The following is a 27,292-nucleotide window of genomic DNA, read 5'->3' as shown; positions in this document are numbered from 1 at the left end:
TGGTGACCCCCAGTAACCCGGCGTGTTGCCGTTTTGCACCATAGTCACCCCATTCTCCAATACTAGGAGAGCACATTGAATAGAGCAAGTTGATTCCTTGTTGGAAACTCTTTTAATTTTAATTTTAGTTTTATTTGACAAAATTGAAAAAAGTCAATTTTTTTTCAGTTTTGTTCTTTGAATTATGGTGTTTTCTCTCCCCCCCATTCCCTCTTTTCCTGCCCCGTTTTCAGTGGCAAGATGGGGGAAGGAGAAAGGAAGGGAGGAAGTTTTTTTTAAAAACTGAAATTATTTTGACAATGAAAATTTAATAGCCTAAAATGTTCCATATAAATGTTCATGCAAAATGGTGAATAAATGAAAACTTGTTCATTTTTGAAAGATGCAGGATGAAAGTGACTTGAGAATTTTCTGCAATTTCTTCCCACCCTATTTCTTGAGAAGCTCTGTCTGGAGACTTTATCATAGAGCAGGTGCCCAGTTTTGCATTTGGTATCTGGCAACGTTTCTAGCCCAGAACTGTTACATGCTATTTCCCATTTTTTAAAATATCTTGGATAAAATGTGTTCAACCCATATTTCAAATACATTCTAATACATACAACTGGTTTATTTTGTTGATCTTTACGATACTCTTGTCGTCTTTTCATCAGTGCATCCGTAGTGCTTTCTCATTAGAGGCAGAATCAGCACGATCTGTTACATTGTAATTTAAAATGGAATCAGGGCTAGAACTCAGCACTGCCCGGGAGTCGAATGACTTTATCACGATTCACTTCTGACCCTTGGAGTTACTGGCTGGTGCCTGCATGTAACTGGGGACAGGACTTAGCTCACACGTGTCTTCACTTCCCGCGCTTGTGTACGGAGATGTCTGGCAGTGCCGGTGTTGGACCTGTTGGTCAGCGTGTTTTCCTGTGTGTTTATAGATTGCCTCCTTGCTGAAAGATAACGAGCGCATCCAGTCCACTCAGAGCAGTGCGCCAAGTGACGAGGACAGCGATATCAGGAAAATCAAAAAGGTTTGTTTTGTCGTGTTAAAGACGTTCACAGAAGTTGTGACTAAACCCTGGCACTGGGTACGTGCTAATGGCCTTTAAGGAGCCGTGACGTGAACACTTGACTTGAAATTTATTTCAGGGAGTGAAGCTTGGTCTTTGCTACCCGTTACGGTGTTGACTGGGCTGGGCTGTTCGACGAGCCGCCCCCGCTCCATGAATTCATGAAGGAGAATGTGCACCACTGCTCTGCAAAGCTTTATGTTAATTGTCTCTGTCTTCTTCAGTACTGACCCCTTCTGCTGTTGGCGTGGGCACCTCACTGCCCTAATGGTGCCAGCACCTAGATGAATAGCCCCGTCTTAAATCTTGCCACAACAGTGCAGTGGGGACCTGTGAAAAGCAGGATTCCCTACAGGCAGAGATTTACAGACTTCGAGATGCTGCAAGGAAATTGTGTTAGAATGGATTATTCCTTGCAGAGAACAAATAGCCCTTTAAAGCAATCACTGTTTTTTATACAGCCTGCTCTAACGTTTCTAAAGCTACCAGCAGAAAAGGAGTTAAATCTGACCATTGCAGGAGAGCATCTTGGGCTAACTACTTCTTGCACACAAAATCATCACCATCTCTTCTTGGGGTCAGTTTCACCTGCACAGAAACCTGGTCCTGCAGTTACTCCACCTCCAGGGAGAACTCCCACTGACTGCAGTTAGAGTGACACATGTGCAGGAGAAGGAGTCCTGGCTATGCCCCCCCAGTTCAGAGCTGTTGAGTTGTTGGGATGCCTTTGTTTGTTGTGTAGGAGATTTCAGACTTAAAACATTGCACTTTCAGGTTTAAGTGGGTGTGCGGGGCTGGCTGCATATATCTGTCTGTGGCTAGATCTAGATACAGATTTGGGTATATTCCAAAAGCTTTTTGTTTTTAACTTAGCAAATCTGTCTCTGTGTGTGCACAAACCTACTGGTTGATCAATTAATTGGTAGATGGACAGATGGACAGATATGTGTTAGGTACTGGGTTGGTTGGGTATTTTCATACCCTCACAGTCCTGCTGACAGTATAGGGCGCTGTACTTTTTACATGTGCAGTGGAAGAGGCAAATGTTAATGGGGTTTTCTTTTCATTTAATAGTGAGACTTACATTCATCTCTGTAAAAGGAGAAAGAGGCGATCGTATGCAACAAGAAAGTGCATTTAAATGAGTTATCGTTCATTTCCCTGCAGCGAGGATGTACCGAAGTACAGATAACAGAAACCGTTATGCACGGTTCAGCGCAAAGCCCCATGAACATCATTAGCACACCCGCTGTACAAATGTATTGAGGTAGAACTGCCACACAATGGTCTGTTAATAGAAGAGCTTTTTTGGTCTTTGCACCTAAACTGCTGCATAAATGCTAGCCCAGGCTATCATGTAAAACCCCTAATGAGACTGTCAATCTGTTAACAGGTCCAGAGCTTTCTACGGGGCTGGCTATGCAGGAGAAAATGGAAGACGATCATTCAGGACTATATCCGGTCTCCTCACGCTGACAGCATGAGGAAAAGGAACCAGGTTGTCTTCAGCATGCTGGAGGCAGAAGCAGAATACGTTCAACAGCTGCACATTCTGGTCAACAACTTCCTTCGCCCGCTGAGGATGGCAGCGAGCTCCAAGAAACCTCCCATCACCCACGATGACGTCAGCAGCATATTCCTGAACAGGTGAGCACCGTTCTTGGATGACCCATGCTCAGAGGAAGCTGGCGGTGTACTGACGGTAACGGGACAGGATGCAAAGGAAGCGGGGGTATATGCCCAGTCCCCCCTCCACAACTGGCTGCGTGGTGATTGCAGGCACTTTTGCTGGGTTTAGAGCACTTGGTGTCGGTGACTGTCCAACCAGGGAGCACGTTCCTGTGTCAGGGAGGGCAGGGCTGTCAATGGATTCACTGGACCTGCCATGGGATTTTGGTCACTCTGATGAGCGCCTGCAGGCCTGGGCAGTGCCCGGCAATGTTCCCGACGGAGGGGCTCCTTGACAGAGCTCTCTGCAGCTAAGCATTCAGAGTCGCCCCTAAGGGTGCTCTTTCTCTCGGGAGCAGGGCTTTCAGAGGCCTGGGGAGAGTGGAGGAATGAGCGGGAGAATATAAGGAGACTCTTGGCCCCCCTCTTGCCTAGCCTGGGTCGCCTACATTAGGCCTTTTCTGCATGGGACCAGATTTAGGAGTTTCTCAGCTCACCTACCCATCCCCCAGTCCTCTTCTTACTTATCCAGAAACAACTTCCAGTGTCCCACACGGGGGAGCGTGAGGCCAGGTGATGAACAAATAGCCCAGGCCTTGAAGAGCAAATAAATAGAGGAATCAGCTTCCCTGATTTGCTATAAGGTGCTTCTCATACCTAAGGTTTCCCCTAGTTTTTGGATGGCTCCAGGGCTTACATCAATCCCACCCACGTTCCAAGCGTAAAAAAGTTTCCTTACGGCTCTGCTCCCTGCAGTAAGGGTGGGGGCCTGGTATCTAACTAGAAAAATGTCAGTCAACTCCCTGCCACAGGAAGAAATCCAAATGTGCAAAGGGTCTGTTGTGCACAGAGGAGCCATTCAGTGAAATCTCTCAGCAGCAACTGTGTGTTCATGCACTCATTGAAAACGGGAAGTGCTACGGATCCTTGTTTTTCACAAGAGTTGAGTTCTGTGTCAGCTGCTCTGTCCTGAGACAATGGGACGTGCACCGGGACTGACAGCTGAAGGAGCTGAGTTAGATTGCTTTGGTTTCCCATTGGCTTAGGCAAGAGAGCTGAGGTTATCTCTGTATAATGAATGGGTCACTGAGGAAAAGGAACCAGGTTGTCTTCAGCATGCTGGAGGCAGAAGCAGAATACGTTCAACAGCTGCACAGAAGAAAAAGGGAGGAGAGAACATACTATCTGGGAGATGTTTTGTGTAGAGAGAGCAGGTGTAATCTCTCACCTGCGGTCTGCATAATGCTCTGTGCTTTGAGCAATGCTGCATGTCAGAGCCACCACGAACTGCACAGAGCCCAATCCATCCACAGGCCCTGGCTGAGGAGGAAGAATTAAGATGCGTAAATCCGGCCTGGGCCAAACAAAGGCATTGCCAAGTGTGTCACTGTGACATGCCAGGTTTAACAGTAGCAATCCCTGCTGAATCCTGCATGAGGACATCGACTCTCGGACAGATCGTAATACAAAGTCCTACTCTAGAGCTGGTCTTGCTAGAGAGAACGGAAACCCGCCACGGCCAACATCTGCCCGATGGGTAACATCTGGTGTGCGACATCCCCTAGAGCACAGTTCAGCTCCTCGGCGGTTGGGGTTCAAAGCTCTTTCAATAGAGTCGTTCCTGGCCCACTCCTTTAAGGTTCCCAGTGGATACGCTCAGTCCGATGTCAGCCTTAGCAGGCCCCTGGTGTGGGTGGGGAAAGTTTAGCACCATGTTACTATTTACTACACAAGTTGATCATCTGTCTCCCCCTCCCTCCCCTCCATCTCCTACTGTACCCCCAGAAACCTCCCACTCTCCCTGTCTGGGTTGTCAGTCCGACGGACCTAGGAAGAGAGGGGAGAGACGGAGAAACCCCAACCCAGCATCAGTGTTATTTTCCCAAGGGCCCGTCAGAATTCAGTGCTGGTTTAAGGTGCTGATACCCAAGTGGTTTTGTTGGGCTATTTACTTTCGCGGATCATGTGACAGAAAACGGTCCAGCAGGAAGCAAGGAGAGACTCTGCAAGGCCTGTGAGGGAGGTGGTCTAGTCTGGGAGAGCAGAACTTCTCACTGGCTGCTGTCGGGTTTGTCCACTGACGGGCTGAACTAACTGACCGAGGGAAAGAAAAATCCCCTAGTGAGTTAGACTGCAAGAGGCCAGCTGAACAGTGCAGGCCATGCCCAAGAGGGATTTGGCCTCCTAATTACTAGGAGAGGACTGGAGAAGGCACGAAATTTGGACCAAACCTTAGGACTAGAGGAGATTGCAACCTCCCCTGGGAAGAAGTAAGTTCTTCAGCGTTAAGGACACACACACTCGAGGGGATGCTGCGACCGTTATCTCGCTGCAACTGTCACAAAGCTGTCCAGGAAACCAAACCCGCCTCATGTGGGATTTTCCAGTGCACGCCCATGGCAGGCAGTGCTGAGCTCACCCCTTCAGGCCAGCCCAGTGCAGTGCTGAATGCTCTGTCAGAGGGAGCTGAAACTCCCTGAAACCCTGCTTTCACCACTGCGCCTGTCGTCCAGAAACCACTCGCTCTGTTGCTATGGCTACAGATGCACTGTATCCTTCCCAGCACTGAAAGTGCCAACCCGGCATTCATTTATGGGCAGACTCTCTAGCCTGTTTTCCCCCCCATTAGGTTGGGGCCAGTTTTAACTGGGATTGGACTAATGAAAAGTAAAATACTTGTCCTAGAGTGCTGTAACACCCAAAGGACAGAGATGGGCCCTGGCGACAGAATTCCAATCCTCACGCTCCCAAAGCTCCAGGCCCATTTGCAGCTGGGGTTTGGCCCATTATAGAGAGAAGGAGAAGCTGCAATTTGGCCCTGGATCTTGATCTGAGCTTTCCCAAACTCTGCAACTGTTCACATCCAGGATTTTGATTCAGGACCATTTTTAATTCTAGGCCTTCCAAGATCTATGTAAATGCATTAAGTTAGACCACCCCTTAGCCCCCATGTTGCCTTGTTTAGCTTACCTAAAGATAAGCCCTTCCTTTGGATTAGTGTTGAGTGGATATTGAAATATTCAGAGACACATCTGAACTTATCAGAACAGCCCTCTCTGTTCTGGGAATCAGGAGATCTCATTAATTTCCTGGTACTTCCCAGTTTTAGGTAACTCAGAACTATACTAAGAAGAGAATTTTTCAGGCTATTTCTGATTCCAGCTTAAACCAGAAAATGCAGAGCCCTACAGAAATGGGCGAGAGAAAGTTAGTTGACTTTTACTGACCCTCAGAAAGAGTTTGGCTGAGTTAGCAGTGAAGTATCGTTAGTGTGTTCAGAGGGGCCACACAGGAGAGGGAGCCCTGTGTCCTGACTAGCTTCCAACTCTGGGGATTCCTTTCTTCATGCAGGACAATGGCAGAACTTATTCCCCCGTTTCCTTGCTCTCGCATTGCTGGCTGGCGCAATCCACCCCACAGCTCTCCGTGCTTCAGTTGTGGGTGAGCGGCTCCGTCCCCTCTGGGAAATGCAGTGACAGCTCTTGCTCCTGCTGTAATGAGACGAAGTAGGTTGAAGAGGTGATGCTTTCAAGAAGATGGAGATTATCTGATACAGCCTCAGGGAAATCATCAGACATCAGACTGGAAGGGACCTTCTGGGTCACTGAGTCCAGTCCCTGCTATCCAGGGCCGGCTTTAGGGAAAATGGCACCCTGGCCAAACTTCTACATAAACTCCCCCCATCACCCCTGGCCTTCACAGGCTCTCTCCCACCCCATCACCCCTGGCCTTCACGGGCTATCCCCCACCCACCCCAATCACCTCCAGGCCCTGCTGCCTCCCCCAGCGCTTAATTTGTATTGAAAGGGGTGCCAGAGCTCAGCCCCGGCACAAATTAAGCCCTGGCAGATCCTTGTTGGGCGAATGTCCATTTTTTCAAACCCAAAATACAGACACGAACCCATGAGTGAAATTTCACTCCTGTAAATGTGGCAGGCAAACACAGAGCAGTGGCTACCATCTTCATTCAGACCGGGCAGAGGTGAGTGGTGTGTGAAACTGTCCACCAGGCACCGACGCCAGGGGGAAGGGAGGGCCCTGAGAGGTATCCCCATCAGGCACCAAGAAGCCTGCAAACACAGCCGAGTGACTTTGAGAGAGTGTGAAAAATGAGGAGAGCAGCACGGCCGCACCCAGCAAAGAAAAACTCTGCAAGAGGGTCACAGAACTAATGAGATCTGTGCCTGGGGCAGCAGGTCAGGGAAGGTAGCAGGAAGGGTCTGGCAAGCAGATGGCAAAGGTCATTTATGTACTGCTGAAAATTAAACAACTCCTTTGCCTCCCTGTCAGTAAAGGAAGATGAGGGACATGTAGCAGAGGAAAACAGAAATTCCGCAGAGAAGGAAAAAGTCGTAGCAAAGGAGGAAACCCTAATCAGCACCCTGCCTGCAAACTGGGGAGGAAGAGACCTGACAGCTGTCCCAAGCCGAGGGCATCCCGCGCTGAATGCAAATGACAGCAAAAACTAGGCAACCCTAACCTACCAAATCAGACACCTGTGCAGAGGGGGGGCGGGCGGGGAATAGCCGGAGAACTTGCTGATAATAAAGCCAGGTCCTTGGTACAGGAAAGTACAGACCTGCACATTTGAATTCTCCAGGCAGGATGATAGTGGTAAAACTAAGTATGGCTGTACTGGTGAAGCACCTAGACTGATGAGTTAATCGAGGACGGTCAACTCTGAATACTGGAGGGAAATCGTAACTAATTGATGCAAAATTATTTTGGGGTGCTTCGATAGAGAGTGGAATGGAAGCTGGGGAAATCTACGGGGCAGGTGCAAGGTCAGGGCCCACCTGGGCCGCTGTGCAGCCTTCTGCTCACCTGATTATTAAATGAAGAAGAGAGACAAGGCAGGGACAGAGCAGAGGCTAGGAGCAGCAGACAGAGGCTCAAAGAGGTTATTTAAGAGGGTGTTAGAGAAACTCGACAAGCCCCAGCCACTCTGCATATCATTCCCAGTCCTTTGTGGAGGGGAGCAGCAGCCAGCTGGACTCAGGAATGGCCCCAGTCGAGGTGCATGTGTGGTGCACGTTTGGTGTCTTGCTAGGGAGTGGCTTTGGGCAGCTGCCCGTCTCCAGGGAATCCGTCTCTCCAGACTGAAATACAGGACGCCTCTTGCTAGTGCATGGTTCTCTTGTTGTCCACGTCCCCGGGTGTGGTGCTGGCTGCTTGTTTTAAATGTTCCCCGGGATGATCCTTCATTACAGCACTTAGGAGACTGTTCACGGGATCCTACATCTCACTACTGGGAAACGGGACCTGCTCACGCTTTCCCTTTCTTCCTCTCATCCCACTATTCCCACTAATTCTTCCCCTCGTCCCACGCTGAGGAATTTCTCTCCATCCGTCACTCTTTCAGTCTCTCCTCATCAGCCAGTCCACCCAGTCTCATCCTCATTTTGCAGTGCTTATCTGGCCTCCCCCCGTTAGAAGTGCCAGGAGTCTTACATTGTTAGCTGGTTCTTGTTCATCCATCTCTTTACCTTTTGGTTTATCTTTCAGTGAAACAATCATGTTTTTGCACCAGATCTTTTATCAAGGCCTGAAAGCAAGAATCTCTAGCTGGCCGACGCTAGTGCTTGGTGAGTAGATGCTGTTTCTTTATTGCATGTGCTTCCTCACGCTCATTAGCTCTCGCCTGTCCTTTCTTCTAATAAACTTTACAGTGGTTCTCTCTGATCTACGTCACTGCACTGAATTGTTGCTAATTGGTGTGGTAAGGCATACATTTTTTTCATTCATGGGAAAAAAAACCAAACCAATTCTAGTCGACCATGCAGCTCAGGTCCTAGTTTTGTAATCCAGGGACCTGACTGGCTGACCTCATGGGACTTTTCTTTATTCACAGAAGAGTTTATTGTGATGCTGAAGGTTCTTGACATGTGCCCAGCCATGTTACCCACACAGCCCTGATGGATCCCACAGTCACATCACAGAGATTTGCCAATCCAGCAGCTCCTCGCTGACTGTTCCCCCCAGCTCCTCGTTCGGGAGCTGCTCCGGTGCTCTGCGCAGTAGTTCTCAGACAGGGAGCACAGTCTTGCGTCCCCCATTGTGAAGCTCTCTTCCTGTGGTTTTTGTGGGCGCTCAGACGGTGCAGGGTGACATGCCTCACCCCTCAATGCCATAGGAAACATGCAGCAGGCAGGGCTTCTCCACCTGGCGCGATGCAAGTCCCAGCATCCCTGCCGACTGCCTGACACACCTTGGAAGGTGCATGTCCCTAAAGCCGTGAGCTCCAGGGAGGCCAGCCAAACTGGGCTTGGATTTCCTCGCTGTGCAAATGCCCATTTCTTCAAACCCCAAATCCAGGCACAGAACCAGCGCGTGACATGTCACTCCCGTAAATGTCAGACACACCCACAAATCAGTGGCTCCCGTCTTCATTCGGGCCAGGCACGGGTGAGTGAGCCTGTCCGCCCGGCACCGATGCTGCCGCGGCTGGAGCCCGTTCTGAGGGCGAGGCTCTCATGCGGTGCCGTAACCGGCTCGTTGCCTGCTTGCTTGCAGCTGATTTGTTTGACATCCTGCTGCCCATGCTGAACATCTACCAGGAGTTCGTGAGAAACCATCAGTACAGCCTGCAGATCCTGGCCCACTGCAAGCAGAACCGCGACTTCGACAAGCTGCTGAAGCACTACGAGGCCAAGCCGGACTGCGAAGAGAGGACGCTGGAGACCTTCCTGACGTACCCCATGTTCCAGGTGACACGTGGCTCTCGTGGCAGGTGCTAGCGGGCCATAAAATGCAGCGAGGAAGCCTCTTGCTCCCCAGATCTGTTGAGTCTCCTGCGCGCTGCGTATAAATAGTCTCCCAGGGCAATGGAGAAGGAGGGGGCCTGGCTGGCTGTTTAGAAGAGAAGTTCCTTTGGAGTATTCCGGGCCACGAAGTGACCGGCCAAACGTAGGCTCAGCCTCTCTGAGCCCGGTCACAGCCCAGCGGGCTCCCTCCCTGCAGACGGTCATTCGCACCCTGCGTGGGGACAGGGATGGCCCCTAGGTTGGCTTCCTAGCCTTCCAATCCCACCTCCCCGCCCCTCCACCCCAGCATCATAGACCATTCTGGAGTCGCTCTAGACTGAGCTCGGGGGGGTGCCTCAGCCTCGGCCCCTCCTTACAAGGGCACTGGAGACCTGGCAGTGTGAGAGCCCGACTCCCTCAGCCGGGAAAGCCACACCCAGATAGAAACCCTCACCCACCAGGTAACGAGCCTGTTGGACTCTGAGTTACTCCCATCACCGGGTCCCTCTCCATTCACCCACGGCCTCCGGCTGATCCCCCAGAGACCCCAGGGGGCAGAGTCACAAAACCAGCCAGTACTCCCCGGGGCAAGCCTGGGGCTCCTCACTTTGCTGCCATGCTCAGTGGTGGGAAACGAAGCCCCTGTAAGTCTCAGCGTCCCTAAGCATGAGCATTGGGCGGGGCCCGCCGCCCTCTGCCTGTCCGAGACCGTGGCAAGCAGAGTGCACATGAGCGCGAGAGCCGTTCTCGCTTTCCCAGACACAGGGAATAACGCCACTTTAGAACCTCCATCCTGCGAGCCCCCCGCCCACCAAGGCTGGGTGGGACACAAGGGTTATTTTTGAAACGAAGCCTCCAGCTGAAACTTGTGAGTTCCGGAAAGACCAGGGTGAGGCCTAGTTAATCATTAAATGCTGGTACCTGAATTACAGGATATGAACCGGGGCTTGGTGGAGGACCCCAGTAGCGGTGCTGGGGCAGGACCTGAGCCTGTGCATGGGGAAGGGGTCGCTTTCCGGAGCGGGGCTCGGTGCAGGGCTGGATAGGTGGGCGCTCGTGGCTTTATGGAGCAGCACAAAGAAGTTTGTGGAGGCTGAGGACCAGCCTTCCCTAATTGCCCCGTTCACTTTGTACAAACCAGTCGTCCTTAGGTGAGAGTTAATGCTAATTCGCTGCCGTGATTGTTCCTTCTGCTGACCCCCTGATTTCCGGTTCCGACCCAGATTCCCAGATACATTCTGACGTTACATGAGCTGCTGGCGCACACGCCCCATGAGCACGTGGAGAGGAACAGCTTGGACTACGCCAAGTCCAAGCTAGAAGAGCTTTCCAGGTCAGAACCATCACGGGTTGATTCCTTCTCCTTCCAAGGAAGGCTTCAAAGGCTCTGCCACGGCAGCGGTTCTTGTCTCCGTAGGGCAGGCGTGGTGGAGAGGCCGTGTGTATGCTGGGGGAGAGGAAGGGGTGTTCCTTTTGAGATGAAATATAGGAGAAGCTAAGGGGAAGTTGAATCCTTACTTAGCCATTTCCCTCCCAAATGCGTGAATATCATTCTGGCCTGTTGCTCCATGAGGCCATCCATGAACTTGCTGAGTGTGCCGAATCTGTCGGCACTGCTTTGTGGCTCTCTGGTAATGAGTCTGCCGGGGGGACCAAAGTGGCGTCCTGAGCAGTATCTGTGGTGCACAGGGTGCAGGGGAAAGGACGGGTCCAAGATGGCCTGTATTATTTCAGGTTCGGACCTTCCCTTTGAACATCATGATGCTCGTTGTACGAATGCTGAGAAGCATTGAACGCTCCTTCACCTGCAGGTCCCAAGGGCATGAAACCACAAAACCTCCCAACTAGAACCGAGCACTTGTGTCACATCCCGTCGTTCTGAGCTCTGTGATTTACAAATCAATGAATTAGGTCCCATTTGCCTCCCCTCCCAGAAAAGGACAGAGTCCTCCTAAAACACAGTAGCTCTGTCCAGACCAGGACAAGAAGCTGCTGCTGATTCCCCTGAATCAGTACTGAGAACAGGGCAAGGGCGAGTAAATCAGTTCCAGCGGCACTTCAGAAAGTGTCTCGAGACACCGCTAGCATTCACAGCCTCTTCAGCACTGATCTGGGGGGAACCGGTGCTGAAATCCATTTTCAAACACTGTCCTCCAGACAAGACTGAGGAGTTCGAGCTCGCGGAATCGCTGCTGCACGGAAGGGGTAGGAACCGGAGCCATTAAATGCATCCGATGCATCCGATGAAGTGGGCTGTAGCTCACGAAAGCTTATGCTCAGATAAATTGGTTAGTCTCTAAGGTGCCACACGTCCTCCTGTTCTTTTTATTAAATCCTCTGGAACCCAGGATTTGTCATGCAAATCACAGGGCTCTGTGCTGGCTGCTCCCGGAGCCAGTCACATGGGTGCCAGCCTGGCAGCACCTGTACTGGCTCGAAATGAGTCTGCTTTCAGGTGCATGCCTGCACAGAGGGGCTTTTTCTCTCCTTTCCAAGTGTGGCGTGGAAACACTCACATTTCAAGTGGTTCCGGTTTCCTTCTGAAAAATGCAAACGCTGCTGGCCATGTCCTCGCGACAGTGCCCCGAGCTGATCTGAGTGGCTGGCGTCACTTGTTGCTGGCACAGTTCAGCCTGCACCGTTTCTTCCTCCTCGAGCTGTAGAATCAGCTGATGCAGGCCATGCTGTGGGCAGAGCCCGGAACTGCAGCACTCGCATACAAAATGCAGAAAGCCTGTCTCCGGCCCTGACCCTGCAGCTGGGCCCACGAGTGCAGACCAACAAGCCTGTGTGAAACCTAGTGGGCTCTGGGGTCCAGGCTAGGACCCGGAGCCAATTGCAGGATTAGGGCCTATATTTTCATCTGCAGTCTGTGCTCTGTCACTAGCTCTTGCAGTTAGGTATCACAGGTTGAGTATGTTGGGGTATTTTAGGCCCTGATCCAGCCAATCACTTGAGCACATACTTGTAAGCGTGTGCTTCTCCCCACTGACTTCAGTGGGGCTGCTTGTATGCTTAAAGTTAAGCACACACGTAATTGCTTTGCCGGGTCAGGACCTTGACGCTGACTCAGGTGGGTGAGGAGCTCGCTGGCGTGGCACGCCCGGTAGCCCTGAGACCAGTGCCACAGGCTTCCTCTTGTACGTTGTCTGGCTGTTGGAAGAGTTTGTACAACGCACTGCGCTTTCCTACCTGCAGAGCACCTCTGGAATAGGCCAGCTCCAGCCGAGAAGGGCTGCCCAAACCGGAGTGCTTTAGCATTTGTAATCCGTAATGAGTCGGCCGGTGACGGGGTGGCGTGGTGGGATTTGCTGCTGTGGATTCAGGGGCATGCTGTGTAGTAGCACAACATCGGTCAATCAGCTTCGTAGGAGAACTTCCCAGTATTCCCGGAAGTGCCATCTTGGGGTCAGAGGTCTGAAAAAGGCTTGACAGACGCATGGGCCTGTGAACACCCTACCCAGGGCCAGCTTTCGGATTATGGGGGAACCCCAAGAAGCGTTCTTGGGGCTGGGGGGTTTCTAGCCTCGTCCTGTTCATGGCGTGATGATGTCAGTGCTTGCCCTTCCCTCCTTTGTGACCTCTGACAACACCACCGTGCTATGGGCCCAGATAACGAGGTGCAGATCGGAGCTGGGCTACATTTTTCAAAACGTTCAATTTCAATGAAATTCAAATTATGGGGGGAAAACCAGGAAGAAACATTCCCCCAAACTATATGAATTTCTCCCCTTTTTTCCAGCTGGGTCTAGTGGAGACGCAGTGTGGCACTGTTCATGGACAAGCCCAGGGAAATCCAGCTGTGAGTGCCTGGGGCAGCGCAAGGGACCTTGCTCCCACCGTTGTCCCAGCAGCCTCTGGGCTGACTTCTTTGACAATAGGGACCCCTGAATTCCCAGTGTCTGATACTTTCCTTCCGGAGGCTGAGAAGTGAAGCATTCTGCTCTAGTCTCTCCGTTAGTTCATATCGCGGCATACCACAGACGGGGAGATGAATCCCTCACACCGACCCTGAGTTTACCCACACAAAGGATTGCCACCCCTCCCTTCAGCTCCTCCACAAGCAGGAGAGCGAGACGTGGTTTGTCAGAGGGCGCAACAGGGTGGCCACTGCCGCATTCCCAGAGCACCGGCGGTTCCGGTGCTTCCCGGACGGGCCTGGGCCCGCCCCTGCCAGCATGACCCCGTCCCGCCGGGATGACCTCACGCATGGGGCACGTGAGCTCATGCCACACAGAGGACGCCATTTTGAAAAGCGCCTCCCAGCCGGTGCCCGCGTGATCTCGGGCAGGAACAGCGTGTGAGGTCATGCTGGTGGGGACGGAGCTGCGCGCTCTTCGGAAGGGCGTCATCTGTCTGTGATACTGGGCAAAACCGCGTCCAGTTTTGTCTGTGCTGGACGGGGATAAACCACAGGGAAAAAAGGACCCTCTGGCTTAAAACCAGACAAATGGCCTGCCTAGGGAGAGGTCATCCAGCCAGACGGGGCAGTTCCCAGCAAGAATGGAAATTCAAAAATCCGCCAACATTTTTATATTTAGAAACATAGCAACTCCAGATGGATGTGTATTGTCTCCTAGCCCCCAGGGTATAGGGCTGTATGTAGAGGGCAGTGCTGGGTTCCTTTTGCCGTTCTTTATCTCAGCTATGCTTCATGCAGCTACTGTTGAGTGTAAAAGCCACATTGCCATCTTCACCAACAGTTCTCTGGCAGATTTCACTGTCTCCAGTTGTCTCTTCTCCTCTTTAGGATAATGCACGACGAAGTGAGCGAGACAGAAAATATTCGAAAAAATCTGGCAATAGAAAGGATGATTATTGAAGGGTGTGAAATTCTCCTGGACACCAGCCAGACTTTTGTCAGACAAGGTATAGCGTTTACACCTGTATAACTCCCCCCGCCTCTGTCCATGCGATGCATTGCACTGGTGAGCTGCCTGGCTGCCTGTTTCCAGTACGGTGACACCGCGTCGGGCACAGTGCCATGACATTGCGTGGAGAGCTGTAACATTAGAAATAGGGACCATTCATTCCGGCTATAAACCTACTTGAGTGCGGACGGTCTCTGTTCCTGGATTGCCCTGCTCCACAGAGCTGGCACGTGTGTTATAGCACGAAATGGTTTTCTAGTGCCAAACATTGGGCGGGATCCTGACCTTCTGGTAACCGGCACCCAGGGGAATGCCCGGGGTGGCGAGTCAGTTTAGCCTCCAGACCTGTGGAGTGGGCATGGCCTGGAGAAAGGGGCATGGCCGGGGTGCTGCTGCTCTCTGGCAGCCCCCCACGGTCAGACCAGCCATTTGGTGGCTTGTGTGCCAGCATAGCTTACAAACGCTGCCCTGCAGGGCTGGGCCAAGCAGGGAGGGCTGGCCCTGCGGCTCCAGCTCGCTGGCCTTGGCCTCCTAGTAAGTGTTGCATCCCGTGAAGGACGTGGCTTCGTACCAGGGCCATTCCCCAGAGAGCTCGTGGTGGATGGATCCCTTTCTTTGTGCCTTTTCCCCTGAGGTCTAATTGCAGCCCAGGTTTGGGTCAGCCATGGTGAGGTGCTGCTGTTCTCCACGGGGCTCCCACAGAAACTTCCCCTAAGTGGGGGACACGCCAGTGTATTGGATCCCTGCCCTCACTGCCCTTAGATGTGGAGAAGAGTCAAGGGCCTTGTCATGAGGAGCTCCAGCAAGCCTCCAAGGGCCCCCTTCTCGCCACGTCACGGCCCGGAGGTCTAGTGGCAGGAGGCGGTCGAGCATGCTTGGCTGGAGGGGCTCGGTGCCTGCCATGGAGTGAGAGTGGCACACAGACCCCCCTGCAGCACAGCGGGTGTGCAGAGGCCCCCCTACATGGCTACTCCACCAGCAGTGCTCCCCCGGCAGCCCCACCATGGGACCTTGGGGGTGGGAAAGTCGGTGTGGGGGCCCCTGGGATGTCTCACCCCGGAGCACTCTTTGTGTGCCAGGGCTGCTAACGGAAGCCTTCATTTGATCCGCTTCCCTGGTTCACAGCCGTGACAGCTGGGTCTTCCTGCCCTTTGCAGCACATGGCTTCCTGCCTGAGGCATCCGGCTACTTTATTCACCAGCTGCCTTGCCAGTCTGACTCTGGCATCATGTGTCTGAAACAGAACTACACCCCCTGCAGGCGAGAAGAGACACAAAGGGCCAGTAATGGGATTTCGTCCTCTCAACAGGTTCCCTCATCCAAGTGCCGATGTCCGAGAAAGGGAAGATCACCAGAGGGAGGCTGGGCTCCCTGTCCTTGAAGAAGGAGGGCGAGAGACAATGCTTCCTCTTCTCCAAGCACTTAATTATCTGTACGAGAGGCTCAGGTGGAAAATTACACTTAACCAAGGTGCGAATTGCAGAAAGGGGCAATTCTCTCACACTCGTGCAGATACGAGCCCAGTACGGGGGGGGTCACCTCGCCCAGCAATCCCCTTGTTGTTTCGCTGTGGGAGCTCAGTGTGACCCATCCGCCCCCGCTGCTGGGCAGGGTCAGTACAGCAACGCCGGCATTCAGATGAAGATCAGGGGTGGAATTTCCAACTGGCCTCCAGCCAGACCCTACTTCCCTGCCCCTCCGTTTGAATGAGCAACTGACTGTGTGCACAAAATCCACCTGTAAGTGAGCAACTGTGACTGCAGAAGCAGGCAGTGGGAAATGGAGGGTGCGGCTGATACTTTGTCCTAGAAAGCTTTAACCCCACCAGGCCCTAAAATGAGCGTCACCGCAGCAGGAGCAGTTCCATGGCTTCTCTACTGTGGGACTTCAAAGTCAGCCATGCTCCAGGGCGACAGCTTTCCAGGCGGTATTGTAAGAGAGAGATCTGCCATGAGCAGCCTTCCAGTCCCCTAGAGCCTTATTCTCAGAGTGCTCCGTTCTGCAGCTGTGTGGGACGTGGATAGTCCATGGAACACCACCGGAGAACTGCTGCACTCTAGATTCCCAATGGGAATTAGGCACCTGAATACCTTTGAGGAGCTGAATTTCTGTCTCCGTTAAAAGTAAAATGGATGGGGGGACTCCAGGAAGCCAGGCCTGCCAGATTAAGCCTTTCCAAAGTCCTATCAAACTCAGTAGGTCTGGAATGCGGGTTATAGTCTGTCTTATTACCGTCACCTTTGCAGCTCCTAAAACAGGTTTCTTAAGGTGCCAATTTCCCTCACATAATTGTAGCTTTGCAGATGTCTAAATGCAATCAAACAGGGCAGTTCAGCGTATTGCATGTGATTAGGACATCCTGTCACTTACGGAATGAGCTCTGTGTCATGTGCTAAGATAAAAATTACAAGTTCTCAGTAAGAGAAGTTATTTGTGATTTGCTGACAATCTATTCAGTGGGAATCTTTAATTAGGCCTAAATTTGTACATAACACTTACAGGCTTCTCCAAACCATTCCCAAGACACTCACATTTGTCTATGGATGTTTTGCAGTTAATTTAGTGAGAATCTTAGAAAAATGGTTCTTTACTGACATTAAATTACCAGTTTGAAAGATTACAGTCCATGGCAAAGAGTTGCTGATTATTACAACAGACTTTGGGGAAACTTAATTTACTGTTCTTATTAAATAATTTATAAACAAATTAGTTTGATCAGCAGTACAGGGAAAATTGCAATTTCTAAGCATTTAATTACTTATTTTCTACCAGGCAAAACACTGAATTCATTGGCAATAGAATCTGCTTTCAAATTGTAATAAATAAGGCCCCGATCCTGCAAACACTTGAGCACGTACTTAACTTTATGCCCAGGAGTCACCCTGGTGGGTTCCTGTTTGCAGGAACTGGGCTTAAAAAGCAAAGAAGATGGACACGTCTCCCCCTGGCCGCCCCTCCGAGGGGTTCCTGCAGAGATTGATTGATGTGTGCCTGTGCGAGTGTCACATTTCTTCCCTCTGTGGCTGTTCCTCTCTTTCAGAATGGCGTGATCTCTCTCATCGACTGCACCTTGATGGAGGAGCAGGAGAGCACTGATGAAGAAAGTAGGTATCAGATGGAGCTGGGCAAACCCAACCCCCGAAATCCCTGTCCATTATTATTGGTGCGAATTTAAAAAAGAATTCCCTTCGGGCGCATGCAAGCCCCGGGTGCGTTCCTTGGAGCTCTCCTCACGCACCTGCTAATGGAAGGAGACATGTTGGAAACGAGTATTGGCCCTAGAAGTGGCGTGTTTGGTGTGGGCTTGGACGCTGCCTGACCCAACAAGGGGGCAAAGTCTGCGAAACCCTCCTCAGAGCCAGGACCCAGAAGCGTTAGAAAAGACCCATAAGGACTGACCATCCACTTGCGATGAGGATTAAGGGCATGTGCAGTTAGGTTGTGTGTATGTGATGCAAGAAAATGAAATATAAATTTGGGGTCCAGTCAGTAACTCAATCAACTCATTTTGCTCCCAAGGCAAAACCTACGCCTCCCAGACAGAGAAAAGATTTCAATGGCCCAACCCTGCTTAGCAGCTGCTTCTCCCTAACCTGCCACCTGCGTCTGGGAGATTCCAAGCCCAGGCGGCTTCTAAGGCCACAGTCTTGAATACAAGAGTAATTCTCATCAGACCAGGACACAGACGTCATACTCTGTGACCCACAGGCCATTTGCAATCATCCAGCATGGCTGGAGTTTTCATGGCAGTTAACAGTGACTTGCAGGGAGCTGTTTGCAATCAGTCCATAGAGGGTAAAACCAAAAGTGCAAACAAGTTGGTTGAGCAAATTCAAATAATGAATAATTCAAGGACATTGTGATCCACTGGCAGCCATTCCATAAGCAGAAAACAAGGTGACATGAATCAAATACATTATCTGCCGTGAACAAAACAGAGGCACGTCTATGCAAATATAACTAGGGTGACCGGATAGCAACTGTGAAAAAACGGGATGGGGGTGGGGGGTAATAGGCACTGTGACAAAGTTCCTCCTCTACTTTGGTGGGTCTTGCGCTTATTGGTGGATTTGCTCGCCTTGGAGCTTCACGGCAGCCCTCAGTTTGACCGTTTTCATGAACCCTCAGTCCAGGTCAATTCCTCCTGTGTCTGACCAGGAGTTGGGAGGTTTGGGGGGAAACCGGGCCCGCCTTCTACTCCGGGTGCCAGCCCAGGGCCCTGTGGAATGCAGCTGTCTAGAGTGCCTGCTGGAACAGCTGTGCGACAGCTACAACTCCCTGGGCTACTTCCCCATGGCCTCCTCCCAACACCTTCTTTATCCTCACCATAGGACCTTCCTCCTGGTGTCTGATAATGCTTGTATACCTCAGTCCTCCAACAGTCCATGTTCTCACTCTCAGCTCCTAGCGCCTCTTGCTCCCAGCTCCTCACATGCACACCACAGACTGAAGTGAGCTCCTTTTTAAAACCCAGGTGCCCTGATTAGCCTGCCTTAATTGATTCTAGCAGCTTCTTGATTGGCTGCAGGTGTTCTAATCAGCCTGTCTGCCTTAATTGTTTCCAGAAAGTTTGTGATTGTTCTGGAACCTTCCCTGTTACCTTACCCAGGGAAAAGGGACCTACTTAACCTGGGGCTAATATATCTGCCTTCTGTCACTCTCCTGTACCCATCTGGCCCGACCCTGTCACAGCACCTATATGAGAAAAAGTCCCAAAAAACGGGACTGTCCCTTTAAAAACGGGATGGATGGTCACCCTAAATATAACCTTCCAAAGGTGGCCAACCTCGTCACGCACTGCAGTGTTAATGGCCTAATAAAACCAGGCTGCTGTAGGAGTGCAGCAAGCCCTGTCTAATTACAGTCTTTGTCATGGAAAACCCAGCTTGCTATTTTCTGTCCTCTTCAAAATCTTCCTCATAAAACTAAGAGCCGTGTGGCGAAACTCCGCCTGCCTGTGACAGCCGCACACCTGGCTGTCAGGTTGGAGGAGTGACCCGGGGAGCCAAACGTTTGCAGCCAAGTTCTCAAAACTAGCCTCTCCGCTTTTCCTTAATCTATAACTGGGGAGTCCCCCACTTTATTGCCTCTGTAGGTCACACTCCTTGCTTACCTCAGGGGCTCCTTCCATCCCTCCCTTCCCCCCACAAGATCCCTGTGGATCATGCTCCCACCCACCCCCCTCTCAGCCCACTCCCCTTGCTCATGCTAGCGGCTCTGCATGGCCCCCCTTCAACCCACTGTTATTTCGCAAAGTCACTCAGGGTGTTAAACTCTATTGGGAGGATAAACAGAGGGTAACCCAGTTCTGTGGTCTTTGGATAATTACAGACCTGGCTGAGGATGATGGCTCTGCTAACCGGACGCATGGGGCTGTATGTGTCCCCCATTTCTCCTTTCTGGCTTTCTCATTTTGACCAAAATCAATAGGATTTGGGCCATTGATGCCTAAAACATTCCCAGAGGTTTTGGAATTGATCGGATGCAGCATTCAAAAGGTATTGCATTGAAAGAGCCAGATACCATCAAGTTGAGAACAGGGCCTCACTTTGGTCAGCCAAAAAAAGCTATTCAGACTGAAAGTATGGGTTTGCTCTCTCTGCATGAAAGCACAAATCCACAGGCTCCCCCCAGTAATGATGCTCCTTCCATCTGTGAGAAGAAGAAGAGGAAAGCAGTATGAGTTGGTGATTCATGACCAATGTGGAAGCTTAGGCTCTGAATTTGTATCCTCTGCACGGTTAACTGTGCATGCCGTGGCCAAACAAAACCACAAAGTGCAAATGTTGTTTACAAGCCTATTGGAAAATGTCCTAGAAAAAACTCCTCAAACCTTACTCTGCTTGTTTATCTTGTCTATTACAAAGCAAAAGCATCAGGGCAAGACATAGACCATCTTGATTTCAAAATTGTAGTGGAACCAAAGGATTCTCCATCCTTTACTGTTATCTTGGTGGCATCATCCAGGCAAGAAAAGGCTGCATGGACCAGTGACATCAGTCAGGTAAGAAGAAATCAAGCAAAAAACCAATCCATTCTTGGACACCTAACGAGGTGGGCCGATTTCAAAGTCCCGCTGGGTTTCCATGGCTGTTGCAGATTGCTTACTGCCTCTGAAATCAGGCCATTTATTTGGAAGCTCACATATGGGTATCATGCCTGACTTTAGGCACCTGAGTTGGAGAACATCTGCATTAACCTTTCTATGCATCACTTTTCCTATCTAGAAAAATAGAGACAGTGCTTAACTCATGAGGGTATTGTGAGGTTGAAGTCATTAAAATAACTAGAGCAACAGGAGAAAGTGCCATGTGAAGTATTAATAATTCTTATTTCTTATTTTATTTTGTTGAATTCAGGGCTTTCTGGCCACTGGGCAGTTCACACGCACACATCAAAGGTGGGAGTAAATCTGTGCTAAAATTGGGGCCCATTCCGTTTGGAAAAATACCATCGGCCCAACCCTCCCTTCCCGTGCAGCCAGCGGATCATTTACGTTTGTGCAAAAGGAGCAGAAAAGGCTGCCAGCTCTGACTTTCCCACTCACTCCCACCAGTGGCAGCAATTTACACCGACTTTGCTCTCACTTTGCAGACCGTACATGATGCCACAAGGTGCAAAGAAGTGAAGAGTTGGGCCCATATGGTTCCGTGAAATGTGTGGACTGCTCTTCCAGCTGGGAGGAAGAGAAAAATGGATGATTTCAATGGCAGATTTTTATAACATCTCGTTCTTAGCCACCTTTTTGCTGTGCAATGTCCTGTATTCTTCAGCGAGGAAGCAGTGTAGTATGTTTAACTCTTGTCATAGCTTCCCAGGATAGATATAGGCAGGAACCTTAGATATGGAGGGTGTAGGCCACATGCTGAGAGAGGCTGCCTTAGAGTATATAATTGAAACTAGATGGGCCAGGTAATATCTTTTATTGCGCCAACTTCTGCTGGTGAGAGAGACAAGTAGGGCAGCTTGAAAGCTGGTTTCTCTCACCAACAGAAGTTGGTTCAATAAGAGATTATCTCACCCACCTTCTGCACTAGTATCCTGGGACCCACACAGCTACAGCAACACGGCATATAGTGTGTAACCGGCAGAGGAGGAGGGGTCAGGGCACTCAGACTAAGGTGTGAGAGAGTATTTCTACCAGGACTGTCAGGCAGAGTCCTCTGGGAGGAGACTTGGGCTGGAAGAGTCTAACTGGGAGAACAGAGGTGGAGAGAGCATTTCTGGAGATCCCTGTCTGTGGTTTTGCCCAGTCCACCTCTGATAGTTTCAGTCTAAATATGCCAAATCCTGTATTAGAAGAAAAGCTAATTTGTGTAGCTCTCTGTAACATCTCCACTAGCAACTGGAATAAAGAGTGACCGCCATGAACTCTTCTCCCTCTGGTCACCCAGTATTTATTGCCATTCGTATCTGAGGAAAGCAGCATTTCGAGCATCAATTTCGTTTCAAATGGCCCTTGGCAGATAAAATGAGTGAGGATGTATCCAGTTTGGATTAGTTCAACATCACGTCCGCTTATGCTGTGATCTCAGCAACTGATCAAATCCTGTATCGAGCCTCGAAACAAATTCTCTTTCCGGTGTAACTTGCGTTCTCCATTCCCTGACCCTTCTGTGTTCCAGTGTGTAGACAACATTCGATGCAATGGCCTCATGATGAATGCATTTGAGGAGAACTCAAAAGTCACCGTTCCCCAGATGATCAAGTAGGTGCTTTGTGCGTTGGGAGACGTGTAACGCTGAGCGCTGAGCAAACGTAGCTTGGCTACAGAGGCCCCTGGGTTTAACTCTGCCCCTGAACCTGCAGAACTCCCTTGGGACCCCATAGCGTTCAAATCGCCGAGATGGCTCCATCTGGAAGCCGGTGGGAGCTTTGCCTGCGTAATCAGTGCAAGACTAAACCCTTTGTGTGTAACCCTACTTGTCACACACCAGTAATCGATGATCACCATAGAAATATTGTAACAGTTAGTGATGGGCCAGGCTGAGGAGACATTCTACAACAAAGGCCTGTGATGTTTGTTTGGGGCCCTGGAGATTTTTCTTTGTGTCTAGGAGCTGCCGTGTGCTCTGTTGAGGTGGCGATGATTACACCACATTAGCAGGGTTTTGTCGGTGATGTTTGGGGAGAGGACATTTGCTCAGGGCTGTGTGAAGGGAGGTGGGAGGAGCTGTGTGGGAAGGGGGGAGCTTCAAGAGGACAAATGCGGAGGAATAAAGAAAGGGAAAAACAAAAGATTAAAAAGAAAGGGCTCAAGGAAATACAAAGGCAGCTACCTCTGTGGATGCCATATATACTGGTGCAGTGTGGATTTCTCCTGGTCTCCTCCCATGCTGCTCACAGGCCTTTACATTGGCGTAATTCCATTCTGGGCATTAGGATTCTATGGTTTCTTTGTCAGTGATCTGACAATAATTATTACTGATGTAATGTTTTCTAAAATACAGATGAAATGGGTATGGGGGGGATGAAGGTGGGGCAGGAACCAGAGTCCCCTACCTCGCAGTACAATAGCAACCAGGCCAAGCGGATATGGTTCTAGGACAGGACATCTTCCAGTAGACACCCATCATGTTCCTCCTGGTCCACAGTCACTTTCCTCCAGCGAGTCAGTTCTAGCTCGTATCAATGCCAGGCGTAGGTGCTGGAACTGGAGGTGCTGGGGGTGCTGCTCCCGCACCCCCTGGCTTGAAGTGGTTTCCAGTTTGGGTCGTTGGCTCTCAGCCCCCCCATGCACACATTGTTCCAATAGCCCTGATGCCAGGAAGTTTCCACTCTCAACCCCATTTCATTCTAGTCACCCCTGACCACAAAGCAGCGTTGAGCCTCGCTGTTGGCTGACCCTTTGCTCCCTGTGACAGATGGGGATGAGCCCAGTTCATCCCTGCGGTGACTCCACAGATCTTAGCGCATCTCGGGGAGAGCGGGGCTATGGCTCTGCCCTCTTCCCCGTACCCAGCCAGCCTGGCATGGCCTGGGGAGTCCTCTGTGCCTTTTCCAGGGCGGTGCAGCCTGCGCCCCTGCGTCTGTTGCATGGGAAAATTCCTGCTGATTCAGGCTCCAGCCGATGCGTGGCCGTCCTGCACCCTCTCTGAGGCGCCTGGTTGTGTGGAAGCCACAGTAACAGTGTGCACGTCCCTAGATTCTGACAAACCCCTCCCGGGGGCAGGGGCTGTGGGCCGCTCTGCTCAGCTGCTTTCTCACACCGCAGACACTGCAGAACTTCAAAGTTTAACTCGTTTACAGCAAATCTGCTGCTCTTGCGTATCCCAGAGTGTTTCCATGCACACTGGGATGGCGATTGTCACGTTCCCCTGGGGAGGCTCACAGATCAGAACGTTAATTAAGAGGCTCTCCAAGAGAACGCCAGTGTTCAGTTAACCGTGGGGAGTCAGTACGGTCTCACTCTGCACCCCACGTAGGTATATCCAGGTGAAGTGTATCTGCCTACACAGCGCAGTGGGGTCACTCCAGGCTGGATCAGAGAGTTTCTGTATCCCCGCAGGTCTGATGCCAGCTTGTATTGTGACGATGTCGACATTAGGTTCAGTAAAACGATGAATTCCTGCAAGGTCCTTCAGATCCGCTATGCAAGCGTGGAGCGGCTCTTGGAGAGGCTGACGGACCTGCGGTTCCTCAGCATCGACTTTCTCAACACGTTTCTGCATTCGTACCGGGTGTTCACCACAGCGGTGGTCGTTCTGGACAAACTCATCACTATCTACAAGAAACCCATCAGTGCAATTCCTGCAAGGTGAGGCTGCTCAGCCTCCTCTGTGCGTGAACCGGAGCCCTGACACCCGGGGGAAGTGGCCTGTGGTCTGAGGGCTAGAGAAGGGGCTCTGAGGTCAGGACTCCTGGGTTTTTCCCTGGCTCCCTCAGTCCCTTGCTGGGTTATGTTGGGCAAGACATACACTCACTTGTGTCTCAGTTCCCTGTCTGTAAAATGCTCAGATGACACCCCCCCCCACCCCATTATGAATTTCATTTGGCTGGAGTGTTGTTCGTTAAAGTTCCTTGATAATTTTAACACTACTGTTACTACTGCTCATATTGTAACGACACAGCTTTCCCCCCATTTATCCACCATGTTGCAAGAGTTAGCTACTTTTAGCTTTGGCTAAGCAATGACTTGGGAAAATAAGTCTACAGAAATCAAGGAGAAAGCAGAGTCTTTCAGAAGAGTGAAAAGGGCTGGAACGAGGAATAAGAGGCAGAATTAGGAAGGGGAAGATTCGGGCTGAATAGTGGGTCACGCGAGCCCCTCCTGCTGCCTGCCTGCTTGGGGATGGCCCAAGGTCCCCCCCTACCTCCTGCCCGCTTGAGACCAGCCTGAGGCCCCCCTACCTCCTGCATGTGGGGCTGGCCCAAGATCCCCTGCCACCAGCCCAAGACGCTCTCCCAAGCCCTTCCTCCCACTCAGGGCTGGCGTTGCTGCTTGCCCCCTCCTCCTCACGTGTTCCTCTGCACTCCACTAGGGGTCGCACCCCACTAAGGGTTGCACCCTGTTTTTTTGGCTGTTCATCAGTTGGCAAGAGCAAAAGGGACAAATGCCCAATTTTGCCAAAAAAGTCAGGACAGCCAGGACAGGGCTTAAAAAAGGGACTGTCCCAGCCAAAACGGGACCTATGGTCACCCTAGCTTTAAAGCAGGATGAATGGGAATCCGCTTTTGTTTCAACCCAGGTCACTGGAGCTCTTGTTTGCAAGCAGCCAGAACACCAAACTGCTTTACGGCGAGCCGCCCAAATCTCCAAGAGCAAATCGGAAATTCTCATCCCCTCCCCCGCTGTCCATCACCAAGTCATCCTCTCCGAGCCGAAGACGGAAGCTGTCCTTAAACATCCCCATCATCACGGGAGGGAAGGCTCTGGACCTGGCTGCATTGAGTTGCTCCTCCAATGGCTATGCAAGCATGTACTCTTCCATGTCACCCTTTAGTAAGACCACTCTTGATATAAACAAACTTTACGTGTCCAGTAACTACCCCAATAAAATACCTGATGAAGGTGAAACTGCATCTGAAAAACAAGAGGAGACTCCTCCGAACAAGCCAGGTAAGTCACTGTTAGTTCACAGGCTGGTGAGAGGTTCTCAGGCAAACAGTGGGGATCTGAGCAGAGGGAGGCAGTGGAAACGGGCCCAGTTTTGTCTTGCAAGAGAAGAGTGTGTGGCATTTGTAGGCTTTAGCAGGAATGTATAATTCACATGCAAGAGGCCACGAAACTTACCCCAGCCTGCGGGGACCATGCGGCAATCCAGCCAACCTAACGTGGGGAAGAAAATGTCTGTAGGTGGCTGAGGAGGGATTTGGGAACACACACATTAGCGCCTGGGCTGTGGAGAAGTGAGGTCAGGCCAGCAGAAGTGCTGGCACCCAGAGCAACAGCTGAGGCGTGTGAGTCAGGCGACATGGAGAGGCCAGGACACATGGAGACCCCCACTGGATTACAACATGGCCAGATAAGGTGCTGAAGGAAGAGAGCCTGAGCCAGGTGGGAACACAATTGTCTTACCACAAACGGAAGGTGAACTGTCCTGGCTGCTGGCTGCCGGCTGCCCCAGCTGACACCAAAACACAGACCTATAAATGTCAGAAAGACAGAGCAGGAGAAAGGAAGGGGAGGCCAAACCTGGCCAAGTGTAACTGTAACCCTGGCTCACAGCACAATCCGTGGGGAGGGACACTCTGAGCCAGGCAAACTGACCAGCCCCTCAAACTGCTCAGTGCCAGGGATTTGGGATTAAACACCCACCCGACGTTAGCCAGGTCTCCTGTCACGTACAGCTCTAAGGATCTGACCAGAGCCTGTCGGATCAAGGACTGGGAAGAGCATATTAACTTGGCAGGCCTGGCACCGTTTCTCTCCATCTGATTGACAAAGTCACAGTTATTTGCACCTGCAGTTTGTGGGTGAAAGAGCAAAGGGCAGCTTTAAAAAATCTCTCCCTTTGTGTCCAAGCGGCGCCAGTAGGGAGCCAGTCCTGCAGATACCACTCAGAACTGGCCTGTCCTTCGCCAAATCCAGACCCCCACCCCCTTTGCGCCAGCCCAGTTGCGTGGTGCAGGCGAGGGCAGAGATGGGAACTTGGCCTGGCTAAGGAGTGCAGGGTCAGCTGGAAGTTATCAAAGACAAAGAGCCTGATCCCCAGTTGTTGTAAATCAGTTTGTTATACCAATAAATTAAAAACCAGCAGGATCTTATTAAAGGGAAAAAGGCAAAATACCACATTTATTGTGAATACAGAAAGAATCATAGTAAGCAGTTAGTTACAGCTATAACATTCCATTCAATCTCATATTTATTCACACACACACACACACACACACACACAGGTTCTGCAAGGTTGTTATCATAGTTACCAGCCTTAGAGTTGCTCATGCCAAGCCAGTGGCCAGGTGGCCTGGACATGAGGAGGGAGCAGGGCCTTGTCAGATGCTCATCTGATGCTCCTGGAAGTTGCTTTGCAGAATCGGACCCCCAAAGTTCTCACTTTTTAGAGTCTATTTTTATAGGAATTTCTTCCTATGCCAGTCTATGGGAATTGCTTCATCATGTTGTTGCTGAATCAATAAGCAAATAGCACATTCCTGACGGCTCCAAGATGTTATCTTGTTCTTTGGTTCTCCCATTCTTGAGGCTGTTGGGTGGATTCCAGTCTGCCCTCCGGGGGTCCTCTGGTTATTTCCACTTGACGCCTTCTTCAGCCAATGGACACTGGATTCTTAGGCTGGCACCTCCCTGATCATTTAGTTATTATCCACACCAAGCATCCATCCACATACATCCTCTATCTCTGTTTTAATCACAATTGTTATTACAACAAAAGGGCGGGGAGTCTCTGGGTGCTGTTTCTGTTGTTTCAGAGTATTGCTTTGAGTCTCTCTCTGTGTGAATTGCTTTGAGAACATACTCTGTCTTAGAATGTACTAACACAATTAGCAG

General features: G+C 50.9%; 1 protein-coding gene and 1 long non-coding RNA gene across 6 annotated transcripts in view; one reads left to right on the top strand and one right to left on the bottom strand.

The window, feature by feature from the left end:
* Window positions 1-27,292, top strand: part of RASGRF1 (Ras protein specific guanine nucleotide releasing factor 1) — a 100,145-nt gene that overhangs the window by 38,152 nt on the left and 34,701 nt on the right. For 2 of the 3 annotated variants that reach the window (XM_037911190.2, XM_043524708.1), the window contains exons 4-15: window positions 930-1,022; window positions 2,455-2,708; window positions 8,235-8,314; window positions 9,243-9,436; window positions 10,696-10,805; window positions 14,223-14,341; window positions 15,653-15,813; window positions 17,384-17,447; window positions 20,211-20,347; window positions 21,969-22,051; window positions 23,852-24,100; window positions 25,032-25,402. In XM_037911190.2, the coding sequence (XP_037767118.1) occupies window positions 930-1,022; window positions 2,455-2,708; window positions 8,235-8,314; window positions 9,243-9,436; window positions 10,696-10,805; window positions 14,223-14,341; window positions 15,653-15,813; window positions 17,384-17,447; window positions 20,211-20,347; window positions 21,969-22,051; window positions 23,852-24,100; window positions 25,032-25,402 (1,915 nt within the window). The remainder of the gene's footprint in view (window positions 1-929; window positions 1,023-2,454; window positions 2,709-8,234; window positions 8,315-9,242; window positions 9,437-10,695; window positions 10,806-14,222; window positions 14,342-15,652; window positions 15,814-17,383; window positions 17,448-20,210; window positions 20,348-21,968; window positions 22,052-23,851; window positions 24,101-25,031; window positions 25,403-27,292) is intronic. The other variant, XM_043524707.1, reaches the window with a different exon arrangement.
* LOC119567219 overlaps window positions 292-27,292 on the bottom strand; it is a 58,413-nt gene continuing 31,412 nt past the window's right edge. Inside the window, exons 1-3 of one of the 3 annotated variants that reach the window (XR_006284647.1) lie at window positions 11,989-12,100; window positions 5,957-6,220; window positions 292-4,413 (exon numbers count right to left, since the gene is read on the bottom strand). This is a non-coding gene — a long non-coding RNA (uncharacterized LOC119567219). Of the gene's footprint in view, window positions 4,414-5,956; window positions 6,438-11,988; window positions 12,101-27,292 lie in introns of those variants that run through there. The other 2 variants (XR_005227129.1, XR_005227128.2) reach the window with 2 other exon arrangements.

The sequence above is a fragment of the Chelonia mydas genome, chromosome 10 (genome assembly GCF_015237465.2).
Source record: "Chelonia mydas isolate rCheMyd1 chromosome 10, rCheMyd1.pri.v2, whole genome shotgun sequence".
NCBI classification, from domain to species: domain Eukaryota; kingdom Metazoa; phylum Chordata; order Testudines; family Cheloniidae; genus Chelonia; species Chelonia mydas.
The sequence above is the reverse complement of the archived record's forward strand: the minus strand, read 5'-3'. Positions and strand labels throughout refer to the sequence as shown.